The 14,267-nt window shown below is 43.4% G+C and overlaps 1 protein-coding gene across 1 annotated transcript in view; it reads left to right on the forward strand.

Moving 5' to 3' along the window:
• Nucleotides 1-6,700: 6,700 nt before the first annotated feature.
• Nucleotides 6,701-14,267, forward strand: part of LOC128690437 (serine/threonine-protein phosphatase 2B catalytic subunit 2) — a gene marked incomplete at its 5' end in the record, with an annotated part of 171,801 nt that continues 164,234 nt past the window's right edge. Inside the window, 1 exon segment of the mRNA XM_070089689.1 lies at nucleotides 6,701-6,904. Within this exon segment, the coding sequence (XP_069945790.1) occupies nucleotides 6,701-6,904 (204 nt within the window).

Raw genomic sequence — 14,267 nt, forward strand, 5'->3', positions numbered from 1 at the left:
AAGTGACATGGTCCTTAGGCAAATAGATAAATTAAAACCTAACAAATCCCCAGGCCCTGATGAACTGTATGCAAGGGTTCTAAAGGAATGTAAAGAGGAGCTTAGCACACCTTTGGCTAATCTTTTCAACATATCACTACAAACTGGCATGGTGCCAGATAAGTGGAAAATGGCAAATGTGATACCTATTTTCAAAACAGGTGACAGGTCCTTAGCTTCGAACTATAGACCAATAAGCCTAACCTCCATAGTGGGAAAATTTATGGAATCAATAATTGCCGAGGCAGTTCGTAGCCACCTTGAAAAGCATAAATTAATCAACGAATCTCAGCATGGTTTTACAAAGGGACGTTCCTGCCTTACGAATTTATTAACTTTTTTCACTAAGGTATTTGAGGAGGTAGATCATGGTAACGAATATGATATTGTGTATATGGACTTCAGTAAGGCTTTTGACAGGGTCCCACATCAGAGACTATTGAGGAAAATTAAAGCACATGGAATAGGAGGAGAAATTTTTTCCTGGATAGAGGCATGGTTGACAAATAGGCAGCAGAGAGTTTGCATAAATGGGGAGAAATCAGAGTGGGGAAGCGTCACGAGCGGTGTTCCACAGGGGTCAGTGTTGGGCCCCCTGCTGTTCACAATCTACATAAACGACATAGATGAGGGCATAAAGAGCGACATCGGCAAGTTTGCCGATGACACCAAAATAGGCCGTCGAATTCATTCTGACGAGGACATTCGAGCACTCCAGGAAGATTTGAATAGACTGATGCAGTGGTCGGAGAAGTGGCAGATGCAGTTTAATATAGACAAATGCAAAGTTCTAAATGTTGGACAGGACAATAACCATGCCACATATAAACTAAATAATGTAGATCTTAATATTACGGATTGCGAAAAAGATTTAGGAGTTCTGGTTAGCAGTAATCTGAAACCAAGACAACAGTGCATAAGTGTTCGCAATAAAGCTAATAGAATCCTTGGCTTCATATCAAGAAGCATAAATAATAGGAGTCCTCAGGTTGTTCTTCAACTCTATACATCCTTGGTTAGGCCTCATTTAGATTATGCTGCACAGTTTTGGTCACCGTATTACAGAATGGATATAAATTCTCTGGAAAATGTACAAAGGAGGATGACAAAGATGATCCCATGTATCAGAAACCTTCCCTATGAGGATAGACTAAGGGCCCTGAAACTGCACTCTCTAGAAAGACGTAGAATTAGGGGGGATGTGATTGAGGTTTATAAGTGGAAGACAGGAATAAATAAAGGGGATGTAAATAGTGTGCTGAAAATATCTAGCCTAGACAGGACTCGCAGCAATGGTTTTAAGTTGGAAAAATTCAGATTCAGGAGGGATATAGGAAAGTACTGGTTTGGTAATAGAGTTGTGGATGAGTGGAACAAACTCCCAAGTACCGTTATAGAGGCCAGAACGTTGTGTAGCTTTAAAAATAGGTTGGATAAATACATGAGTAGATGTGGGTGGGTGTGAGTTAGACCTGATAGCTTGTGCTAACAGGTCGGTTGCCGTGTTCCTCCCTTAAGTCAATGTGACCTGACCTGACTAGGTTGGGTGCATTGGCTTAAGCCGGTAGGGACTTGGACCTGCCTCGCATGGGCCAGTAGGCCTTCTGCAGTGTTCCTTCGTTCTTATGTTCTTATGTTCTTAAAATTATGGCACTCAAATTTCATGGTAGTCACCCCTGTTACTGAGGTTTTGAGGGGAGCAGTAGTTGTGTACAGAGTGGCAGAGAGACTCCATTTGTCAGTTGCCTTTATGATTTACGATGGCAAGACTACTGTTCGCCTCTAATATTGACTAAACATGCATCGTAGTGCATGTAACAACGCTTGTTTGCTGGTGTGCGTGAGACCACTTGCTCACACGCACCAGTACTCGCACGCACAATTTACTTTACTCTTTATGTATTTAGTTTTCTAGTTTGCGCATTGCTGATATCTATTTCCAGTCTAATGAAAATAATAAAAAAAAGCCTCATAGGCAGGCGAAAATTCTCTTCAATAGAGATAGCCAGGTGATGCATATGTATTGCTCATCAAAAGCAACGGTGTAATAAGTTCAGTGAAAAAAATCGAAAGTAACGATATCCTTCCGTAAAGGAAGTTAGGACTGGACTCTTGGTTCCTCTCAAGGGCAAACTTACATGATCATCCGAACTGTTACTTGCACCGGACTTGGTGCAGCGATCACCAACATCCTCGCTGGTACTTTTCTCAAGGTTGATGGACTGAGCACATCAACTCTAGGCTGAGGGATTAATTACCTCAAACTCCTCATCTTCCAGCGTTCGTCTTTGTATTGGACTGAAGAAGCCACTGGCTGGCGAAACGTTTCTTCAGTAAAGATTCCCAGATGTTTCGCAAGTGTCTCATTCTTCAACTTGGCGTTTTTTTTTCTTTTAACCATTTACATCACAGCCTCACTGAAGAGGCTATCAACATGGAGGTCTGGTTCAGGACCAGGACACGAGGGGCGATGGTCTCCAAAATCATCGTGTTACCTGAAACCGACCAGAACTAGGACAAAAATAGTTACAAGTCAGGGGAAGTAATATTTATTTCTAAAAGAACATGTGCAACTTACACAGACCATAGCTGATATCAGTGACCTAGTATATAGAAAACCTCTGGTTATGGAGAGCATTTCGGCCAAATTTGGTTAATTTTGTCTCCAGGATATGACCCACACAACTCGACTAACACCCATATACCTATTTACTGCTAGGTAAACAGGGACAGAAAGTGTCTTAAGGAAACATGCCTAAATGTTTCCACCCGTACCGGGGATCGAACCACGGACCTCAACGTGTGAGCTGAGTTTGCGCTACCAACCGAGCTGGCGGTATCAGACCCCACTGTGTGTAGACGAGGTAGAGGGAAGACGCCCTAAGATGGCATCAGCACACATAAAAAAAGTGTAAATATCAGGTCAAGAAAATATCTAGATATGAAGGACGTAACACACGAATAGAAACGCCTCGGCGTTTTAATAAAGGGAAAATTGTCGCTGTGAAGCAAGATGTAGTAATTCCTGTCATCCTGGAATATGTCACAAATCACCTGAGAAAATTCTGTCACGCAGACTCTCCATTTTGAGTTTTCTTGTAAAAGACATGAAAAGGTGCAGAGGTGCACATTTTGTAGGCGTAAAAAAAAAAAAGAGAAAAAAAAGAGGATTGAAACTCATAAAAATATAGATGGGAGAGAAGGAATGCAAACTGGGAAAGTAATTACTACATTCCCAACTACAATTGCTACAACCCCAATACAGTTACTACATCCCCAATACAGTTACTACATCCCCAATACAGTTACTACATCCCCAATACAGTTACTACATCCCCAATACAGTTACTACATCCCCCAATACAGTTACTACATCCCCAATACAGTTACTACATCCCCAATACAGTTACTACATCCCCAATACAGTTACTACATCCCCAATACAGTTACTACATCCCCAATACAGTTACTACATCCCCAATACAGTTACTACATCCCCAATACAGTTACTACATCCCCAATACAGTTACTACATCCCCAATACAGTTACTACATCCCCAATACAGTTACTACATCCCCAATACAGTTACTACATCCCCCAATACAGTTACTACATCCCCAATACAGTTACTACATCCCCAATACAGTTACTACATCCCCAATACAGTTACTACATCCCCCAATACAGTTACTACATCCCCCAATACAGTTACTACATCCCCAATACAGTTACTACATCCCCAATACAGTTACTACATCCCCAATACAGTTACTACATCCCCAATACAGTTACTACATCCCCAATACAATTACTACATCCCCAATACAATTACTACATCCCCAATACAATTACATAATTTCCAATACAATCACTCATTCCCCAGATACAATTGTCAACACTGGATTGACCGGAAGTACTGACACCAACCAACATAGAGATGAATGGAATGGTGTCAGGTCTAGGCCCTCCATGGGCAGTGGGCCCTAACTTAGGCGGTATGGCACGGCGTGCCCTATCCTCCGTAACGTAACCTCGTGCCGGGTTAGGGCACAGGGTTATACCCTGGTAGGCTGCTCTCACCACCAGTACTAAATCACACTATAAAATCGCTAGTTCAGAGCAACTTAAGTGAATCACCAGTTACTCTTTTATTGCTAGTATTAAAGGCCTAAAAGTATAGATTCCTCCGCTAGAAAGAGGGAGGCAGGGAGAGAGGAGGAGGAGGAGGGGAAAAGAGAGAGAGATATATCGGGTAATATATACATATAAAGGTAAAAGGTAAAGGTAAGATTCTTCAGGTCTTCGTTCCTCACCTGCACCCTGTTGCAGAAACAAGCAGAGAAAGATATGAGAGAGAGAGAGAGAGAGAGAGTGAGAGTGGAATAAACTAGTGAGGAACGAGGGAGAAACCATGGCTATAATAAAAAAAACTACTAACAGAAATCAGAAACATTATCAAAATGAAAATATGATCCTTGAAGATGAACAGTTTAGTTTGTAAAAGTTCCGGAGCATCCGAGTTGTGATGGTCGCTGAACAGTTAACTGCTTGACCTGACGGGAATCATTGAAGCCTGGCTTCAGGCCAGGCTGCTGGAGTAGAAGAACCCTCTAACCTGGTCACAGGTAAACCACAGGTTCAAGAGAAAACTGGATCATTACTTCTGCAAGCTCCAGATTAACCAGGTTGTGGTGGTTGCGTAGCCCAGTGGGCCCCACACAACTACAGCTGGTTAAAGATTCACTCAACGAGGCTTGGCTAATGGCCGGGCTAGTAGGGTGAAAAAAAACTTTATATATTACAGGTCTGTATCTCAGACATAATCTTGTAAGTATTATCAGTATGGGCTTCAGTTTACTTCGTGTTTTCTAATAATTTTTATTCATATAGTATTTACTCTTAAAGAACAAAGACACACTACCTAGACTGGAACAACAGTGGTCCAAGTCGGACCGAAACGTCGTCTTAAGCTCCTCTCTCCTATGTGCGGGTAATTTGTGTATATTTACTTTTAATTTGAGGCTGCTCTCAGACCAGGCTTCAAGGGTGATGGCCCTTATATCATGTAAAATAGGTATAATTTGCGAGGTACTTATGGTACTTGGGGATAATCATGCAATTGAATTTATTATATAAATACTTCTTTCTTTGGGGTTAATTTTAACGTGCATGTGTAGTTGAGCCTGCAAGTACTGTGTGTGGGTGGGTAGGTGGAAGAAATCTCGGTAAATAGCTTGATTACATGTAGAAATATCAGTGAAAATGGGAAATAAAATCTGAACGATTTCATGTGCTTAGCACCTGTCGAATCCTTTGAAGGTGTGTGTGTGTAAGCACATGAAAGCGCTCAGGTTTCATTTCCTATTTTCACTGTGGTATTGTATATATATAAATAATATGACGTCCTGAATAGGTAAAATTGGTCAGTTAGCAAGAACTCATTTAAAAAATAAAGGATTTCTAAAATTTTCTCTTGTACGTTTAAAGATATATATTTTTTTCATTTATGTTAATGTAAAAATTAAAAATTTTGTACCAAAAGAACCTTAGAAAACTTACCTAACCTTATTATAAAAAAGCACAATTTAATTTAGCCTAATCTAACTAAATATGTTTTGGATAAGTTTACAATTTAATAAACAAACACAATAAAATGTATTTTTTTTTGTTTAGAATGATTTTTGCGAAATTATTGCATACACCAATTTTCGCTTGCCTTATTCCGCAAGAAGAGCGTTGCTATTTAAGCCAAAATCGGCACGACATTGTATATAACAGTGGAACCTCTGGTCACGACCATAATTCATTCCAAAACTCTGGTCGCGACCCGATTTGGTTGTGACCCGAACCTAATTTCCCCATTGGATTGTATGTAAATGCGATTAATCGTTCCAGACTCCTGCGATCTGTATGTAAATATTTTTTTTTAAGATTTTTAAGCACAAGAGTTGATTATACCATAGGATGCACAGTGTAATAGTAAATTAAATTTAAAAACCTTGAATAACAGAGAAAACTAACATTGCACAAATCCTAAGAGTTTTTAAGGGATGTCTAGTGGCTGAGCAGTGAACTCCGTTATTTATCGTCCGATTTCTTTCATTTTTGGTGTACGTTAAGAAGCATCTTTCCACCATACATTGCCCAAGTTTCAGTAAGATAGCCCAACAAACAACTGAGAAAAAAAATATTTACCTAAAATCATGTATGGCAAGCCCTAGACGGGTACTGGCACTGCGAGTAGCTGTTTTCACACTACCTGCTGATAAAACATTGCCAATCCGAATTCATCATGGTCGTAATTACTGTAATTTATGAACAATCAAAGTTTGAAAAATCTTTAATTATACAAAATAATGCACAGTTTAATAGAGGAAAAACCTTAAATAACAGTTAGGTGTACACAAACGAGAATTGGGGAAAATTGGCGCAGAAAGTGAAAATTGACGCGGCTGTGTTTGTTCGGCACCCGATTGTGTGTTCGTGACCAGATGCAAAAATCTGGCAAATTTTTTGGTCGTGAACCGATTTGTTCGTGTTCGGAGGCGTTTGTGACCAGAGGTTCCACTGTGTGTGTGTGTGTGTGTGTGTGTGTAAACTTCAATATACTCATCTTCACTGGCATATCTCCCATATTTATGATATATTTCTCTGTTTCAGGTGTGCCGTTCCCACCGTCTCACAAGTTAACCTGTACAGAGGTGTTCGACCCTAAGACAGGCAAGCCCAAGTTCGAATGGCTAAAGAATCACTTCATTCTGGAGGGTCGCATCGACGAGGCTGCGGCCCTCCGCATCATCAACGAGGGAGCCGCCCTCCTTCGTCAGGAGAAGACCATGATCGATATCGAGGCGCCTGTCACTGGTAAGTACCTCTTCAAGTTCCGCTCGTAGCCTGCCTGCCTCGAGCGCTCCACGGCTCCTCTACTTTCCTCCATGTCCTCAAGCTTTGTGTGTGTGTTGGGGGGGGGGGAGGAATCTCCCTGCTCGCCCGAGCTAGAGGAGATGGAACCTTTCTGCTTGTCCCAAACTAGGGTAGGAGAAGCCTTTTTTGCTCGAGCTAGAGGGGAAGGGGGAAGAATTCCTGCTCGCCTGGCCTAGAGAAGGTGGGGTCTTCCTTCTTATCCTCGAGCAGGAATGCGGAGATAATGTAGTGAGTGGGTAGTAGGGTACTTCTGGAGTTTATGGGATAAGTGAGTCCAAGGGATCACGGGTAGAGTTGGGCAGGAAAGAGGGACGGGAAGTGAGGGTTGTGGAGTTGAAGAATTACAAGGGACAAGCAGGATGAAAAATTGGTGGTTATCTGGTATTTATGGAAGGAGACAGAGGATTGGAGTCAGGGAAATACCACAAAAGAAAAGGGGACTGTAATTAAGCTGATTCTCCTTGCATTAAAAAAAAGGCGTTGAAAAGTCGTGGGCCCTCTAGACTTGAGTTTTACTACTCACTCGCCGCGAGTTCAATCCTCACCCGTACTGTGGCTTATTGAGCTCTTAGTGTATTAGCTTTTCTGCTAATACACTTAGGGATTTGGATGGTGACCTGGTCTTGATGGGGGATTTGGATGAAGACTTGGTGTTGTAGGAAGGAATTTCACTCAGCAGATCTGGAACCAATCTTCCCAGCATCTTCCAGGCATAGATTATGATGCATCTTTATCGCCTGCGTTCCAGGGCGTACAGTCTGAATCGATATGGGGAGCGATAGTTCATTGTGCATTCTCTACGTCTGCAATTTCGCCTGCCTAAATAGGGTTGCAGGAATGTTCCATTAAAGAGAGAAGGTGAGGGTAATTTTTTTGCTTTTTACAAAATTAGTTAAGTCAGCAGTGTTGCTGACCTACTCTATATGGTGGTGGAGATGTCACGTAAGATATCACATAGATAAAATAAAATATTGCAGTACGTACTTGAGGATAACGTAAAACAGTGATGCGATAACAGGAAATAATCCTGTACATCATGGAACCTTAACTGTTTCACTGCTGCTAAACATCATTAGTGTTGGTCAGTATTAAATTACATTGTATCACGTTAATTTTAACAACAAGATGTTAAATCGTCAAGCTGGTTTGGTGCGGAATAAAAGCTGTCCGTCACATCACTGGAAAATAATGCATATTAATGAGTTTGGCACTTAACCAGGCGGGTAGAGAAACATGAAGTATAGAAGATACCCAGTGAAAGGCAAGGGGCGCCGTGGGCACAATAATAACTGTGTATTAATATATGCCGTCCCATACTTTTTAACATCTCTCGTCCAGAGGGTATCAGAAACTGCTGGAAAAAGTGTACAAGTCTTCACCAGGAAACTAGACAATTTCTTCCAAAATCAACTAGGCTGTAATTGATACGTGGATCAGCATACCTGGTTGACCGGGCAAGCACTGGATAAGCCTGACCCAGGGCCGGGCTGCGAGGGAAGGAAAATTCTCGAAACCCAACTAAGGTATGTCACAATGCACAATATAGTATTGTATACACACCCTTCAACCCGTAAACGGTCCAAGCAGATCTACGTTCACATGTGTAATGCTCCAAAAGTAGATCTACGTTTTTTTTTTAATTTTTTTACATATTTTCAAATATAACCAAAAAAAGTAGATCAGAGTTTTTTTTACACATTTTCAAATGTAAAAAAAAAAAAGATCTACTTTTTTTTACATACTTTAAAATGTTGAAAAAACGTATATATACGTTTGGACCGTTTACAGGTTAAAGATATACTTCAGTCAAGCGCACAAAAATATTCTCACTTACGTTTGAGAATGACTGCATTAAAAACATGGCGTGTGTGTGGTAGGAACAGATGTCTTGCTATTAATATTAACGAAGATTGGTAGAGGGAGAGTGCGAATGTTTGGGACACTGAAATGATATCACGCTTGTGCAACATTTTTATTTAGGAAACGTTTCGCCACACAGTGGCTTCATTAGTAGAAAAAATAGAACGGTACGATAAAAAGTAGTTCGAAGTAATCAGTCCATCAGCCTGGAATCGATGTTAGTCCATCATCTAGCACGTGAGTGCTAGATGATGGACTAACACGTAAGTGCTAGACGATGGACTAACACGCAAGTGCTAGACGATGGACTAACACGTAAGTGCTAGACGATGGACTAACACGCAAGTGCTAGACGATGGACTAACACGCAAGTGCTAGACGATGGACTAACACGCAAGTGCTAGACGATGGACTAACACGCAAGTGCTAGACGATGGACTAACACGCAAGTGCTAGACGATGGACTAACACGCAAGTGCTAGACGATGGACTAACACGCGAGTGCTAGACGATGGACTAACACGCGAGTGCTAGACGATGGACTAACACGCAAGTGCTAGACGATGGACTAACACGCAAGTGCTAGACGATGGACTAACACGTAAGTGCTAGACTAGCACGTAAGTGCTAGACGAGGAAATTGGTGCAAAATTTTCAATTTATACCTTCGAAAAGTGAAATGTCATTGATTTCTAATTACTAAGAAAAAAATCTACACTTTTGCTCCTCTGTGCCTAGAGTCTGCCTCTCTCATGGCGTTTTTTTTTTATTCTGATCTGGCATTTTAATAATTAAACTTTGTACTTTGTAAGGTAATAAATGAATCGCTAAACTATGGACTCTTCACACGTTTCTTTATCGCCAGAGTGAACTGTGAGTTAGTAAATAGCTCAGAATCTGAACAAAATGGAGTGAAAATTTTTATCGCTCTGCGGAACAATGAAATATTCTCGTATTATTCACGGTGTTGCAATAACGAAATTTTGAAGACTAAGATACGTCTGCAACACCTACATGTCCTTATTGCCAAGACCTTTCCTGTCAAGGCTGAGGGACTGATCACCTTAAAATTACTTCTGCTGTCTCCAGTGTTCTGTTCGCCTGTATTCCACTGAGGCCTTTTGCACGGGCCAAACGTCTTGGCGATAAAGATACCAAAGTGTTTCACATGTCTTAATAAGTTTATTTACGTACAGGTACACACACACACACAATTACACAAATTATCACACATAGCAACATGTTGGTAAATCACGCACCAGGATAACCCCCCCCCCCCCCAAAAAAAAAAAAAAAAAAAAAAAAAAAAAGGCACTGACTTCTATTGGTGGTCTTCAGATTCATAAACGAATCATTCTTTCACTACTACTCCGGGCACGAGTTTAGGTATGCTTATAGTCTCACTTTACTCAAGGGTAAAAGAGCTATCTACCTTACACCTGGTTGTTAGTCTTCTCAGCAGCAGTTTGTGAAAAAGCATTTTCTGAAACATTGAATAACATTAGTCATCTCTTGTCTTAATTATTCATTATCGATGAAGGTATCAGGATTTACTGGTACCCGAGTCTGGTTAATTATTGATCCTGGTTAGTTTTTGTCTTTAGTATTGTCCTAAACAGTTTTTTAACTGAAAAAGAGACGGTCGCCAAACATGAAGGAAATTCATTTACTCAAAGTATGGGTTTATTTTCCGCACTAAGTAATGTGGGGGATATGAGGCGAGATGATGTGGAGGGACCAGGAGGAGGAGGAGGAGATGTGGAGGGACCAGGAGGAGGGGGAGATGATGTGGAGGGACCAGGAGGAGGGCGAGATGATGTGGAAGGACCAGGAGGAGGGGGAGATGATGTGGAAGGACCAGGAGGAGGGCGAGATGATGTGGAAGGACCAGGAGGAGGGGGAGATGATGTGGAAGGACCAGGAGGAGGGGGAGATGATGTGGAAGGACCAGGAGGAGGGGGAGATGATGTGGAAGGACCAGGAGGAGGGCGAGATGATGTGGAAGGACCAGGAGGAGGGCGAGATGATGTGGAAGGACCAGGAGGAGGGCGAGATGATGTGGAAGGACCAGGAGGAGGGCGAGATGATGTGGAAGGACCAGGAGGAGGGCGAGATGATGTGGAAGGACCAGGAGGAGGGCGAGATGATGTGGAAGGACCAGGAGGAGGGCGAGATGATGTGGAAGGACCAGGAGGAGGGGGAGATGATGTGGAAGGACCAGGAGGAGGGGGAGATGATGTGGAAGGACCAGGAGGAGGGCGAGATGATGTGGAAGGACCAGGAGGAGGGCGAGATGATGTGGAAGGACCAGGAGGAGGGCGAGATGATGTGGAAGGACCAGGAGGAGGGGGAGATGATGTGGAAGGACCAGGAGGAGGGCGAGATGATGTGGAAGGACCAGGAGGAGGGCGAGATGATGTGGAAGGACCAGGAGGAGGGGGAGATGATGTGGAAGTACCAGGAGGAGGGCGAGATGATGTGGAAGGACCAGGAGGAGGGGGAGATGATGTGGAGGGACCAGGAGGAGGGCGAGATGATGTGGAAGGACCAGGAGGAGGGGGAGATGATGTGGAAGGACCAGGAGGAGGGGGAGATGATGTGGAGGGACCAGGAGGAGGGGGAGATGATGTGGAAAGACCAGGAGGAGGGGGAGATGATGTGGAAGGACCAGGAGAAGGGGGAGATGATGTGGAAGGACCATGAGGGGGAGATGATGTGGAAGGAGGAGGGGGAGCTGATGTGGACGGACCAGGAGGAGGGGGAGATGATGTGGAAGGACCAGGAGGAGGGGGAGATGATGTGGAAGGACCAGGAGAAGGGGGAGATGATGTGGAAGGACCATGAGGGGGAGATGATGTGGAAGGACCATGAGGAGGAGGAGATGATGTGGAAGGACCAGGAAGGGTTGAGAGCAAGCAGAAGTGTAGGGAAGGAGAGGGGGGGCTGGCGAGGGAAGGGAGAAGGGGGGAGGGCAGGATAAAGGAGTGAGAGGCAGCAGGCGTGTGACTCCTGCCGCCTCTAGATCAATACTACCTCGCCACCCACTACTCGACCTAGTGGCTAGTGCTCCTGCTCTTTCCTTTTCTCTTCATTTTTCCCCCTCTTAACCTTCTCTTCTTATTCCATTCCTTTGATTTATTCTGCAGACACTTGTTTTTATACTATTTTTATCCGTTCATAGTCTTTCCTCTTAACCTGCTATGTCAGAGGTGACGACATGACAGGTGTTGATGGCAGAAGGTGAAGAAGGATGATTATGAATAGTATACTATTCCGACTTCAAGGCTGAGGGACTGATTACCTCTTCTTCTGTATATAGTTCTACAGTCTTCCCATTATGTCCTTGAATTTGTAAAGCCACCGGATGGCGAAACGTCTGCAAATATAGATACCCAGATGTTACACAGGTATCTAATTCTTCATGTAGGATGACTGTGTACCTCCTAGTTTCCATGATAAGGCACATTATGAGAACTTTCCAGAGGAGCAACGCTGATGATGGTACCATTCTAATCAATGGTGGTCTCTGAACTCTATCATTGTTCCATGCTCTCGACGCTTTTCCAGGCAGGAGAGAGAGTGAAGAGCTGGAAAATGTCGAGGTTACATGTCGCTTCCGGAGGTCACCGCCCCCGCGGCCCGGTCTCAGACCAGGCATCCTTGTTCCTGCCCTGATCGATCAGGCTGTTGGTGCTCGCAGTCAGTATGCACCACAGCCCCCCCCCCCCATGATCAGGAACTGATTCGAGGAAGTTGTCGAGTTCCCTCTTGAAGACAACCAGGGGTCTGTTGGTAATCTAACTTATGTATGAAGAGAGGGTGTTGAAGAGTCGTGGTCCCTTTATACTAATTGACTTGTCTCTGCTCCTTACTTCCCTGCTAAACTACCGGTAAATGATTTTGTCCGTATGCTTAGCCAAGAGTGTTAGTAACCCAGGATAACCCAGTAGTCATTTCATCAGACTGGCTTATTCCGATCGGGGTATACGCCTCTAATCTCTTAGATTGTTTTCTCAGGAGCGGAAAATAGAAATATAATATATGCACGGAAGGTGCGTTAGGGCTGGTCCCTAACACACACAAGTTCCATCACACCTGAACTACTGGGAACGCTTGGTAGCACTTGACTTGTACTCCCTGGAACGCAGGCGAGAGAGAGATATATTCTACACTTGGAAAATCCTAGAGTCCCGAATCTTCACACAGAAATCACTCCCTACGAAAGTATAGGCTGGTCAGGCTGTGCAAAATACCCCCAACGAAAAGTAGGGGCGCTGTTGGTACACTAAGAGAAAACACCATAAGTGTCCAGGGCCCCAAGACTGTTCAACAGCCTCCCACCAGGCATAAGGGAAATTACCAATAGGCAGGGGCCTTCAAGAGGGATCTGGACAGATACTTAAAGTCGGTGCCGGATCAGCCGGGTTTTGGTTTGTACGTTGGACTACGCGAGGCCAGCAGTAACAGCCTGATTGATCAGGCCCTGATCCACCGGGAGGTCTGGTCGTGGACCGGGCTGCGGGGGCGTTGATCCCTGGAATACCCTCCAGGTAGACTCCAGGTAGTCTGCTCACGGCAGTAACTTGCTGAATTTAAAAAAAAATGGGAAAATGTGTGAAATAAAAGCAATGAAAAGCAGGGGAGGGGGGGTGTCATGCTTATAATTTCAGAACATTGTATCAACGTAAAGTGTTCACATTGCTTCACCAGGAGGATCACAGTTAAACAAGGAGACTTTATGAATGGTAGGGTGGTGTGTAGACCAAGTGTTTACAGTGAAACATATAGGTGAACGGTATTTAGATAAGGGTGTAAAGAGGGTTTTTGTGGCATTTTTATGGATTTGGAAAAGGCGTATGAACTGCCAGCAGAAATTAGAAATGTAACGAATGTGGAGCTTTTTAATTGGAAGTTACGTATGTCCTGTAGGTGCCGGGACAGCTAAATTGTGTAGGCCTGCGAGCCGCTAGTGTTAAACAGTCTAATTGACCCAGGCTTTGGATAAGGAAGACTGGCCACAAGCCGGGCTGCTGAGGGACAAGATTTCTCAAAGCCGGTTGCTTCTGCGTCAGATATCCTTTCTTTGCCACCTTTTGACCATACTCCACTTGGTTATAAAAGTTGAAAAACAAATAATGCTGTTAGACTAGGGAGGGGGTGAAGGAGAGGGTGATTAGAAGGACGAGGGCCACTCGCGGTGCTTTAAGGTAGTTGGTGAGGCCTATGTTGTAAAATGTAGATGAATGATTCACAGTACCGGCAGGATGATAAATTAGACACTTGTGCAACATTTGGGTATCTTTGTTGTGGAAACGTTTCGCCAACCAGTCCAGTATAGAGAAGAATGGTTTAATAATATCAGAAGAAGTTTGATGTAATCAGTCCATCTTGATAAGATTGATGGACTGATTACATCGACTCCAGGCTGAGGTATTGAAACCTC

The sequence above is a fragment of the Cherax quadricarinatus genome, chromosome 29, assembly GCF_038502225.1.
Source record: "Cherax quadricarinatus isolate ZL_2023a chromosome 29, ASM3850222v1, whole genome shotgun sequence".
Taxonomy (NCBI): Eukaryota; Metazoa; Arthropoda; class Malacostraca; order Decapoda; family Parastacidae; genus Cherax; species Cherax quadricarinatus.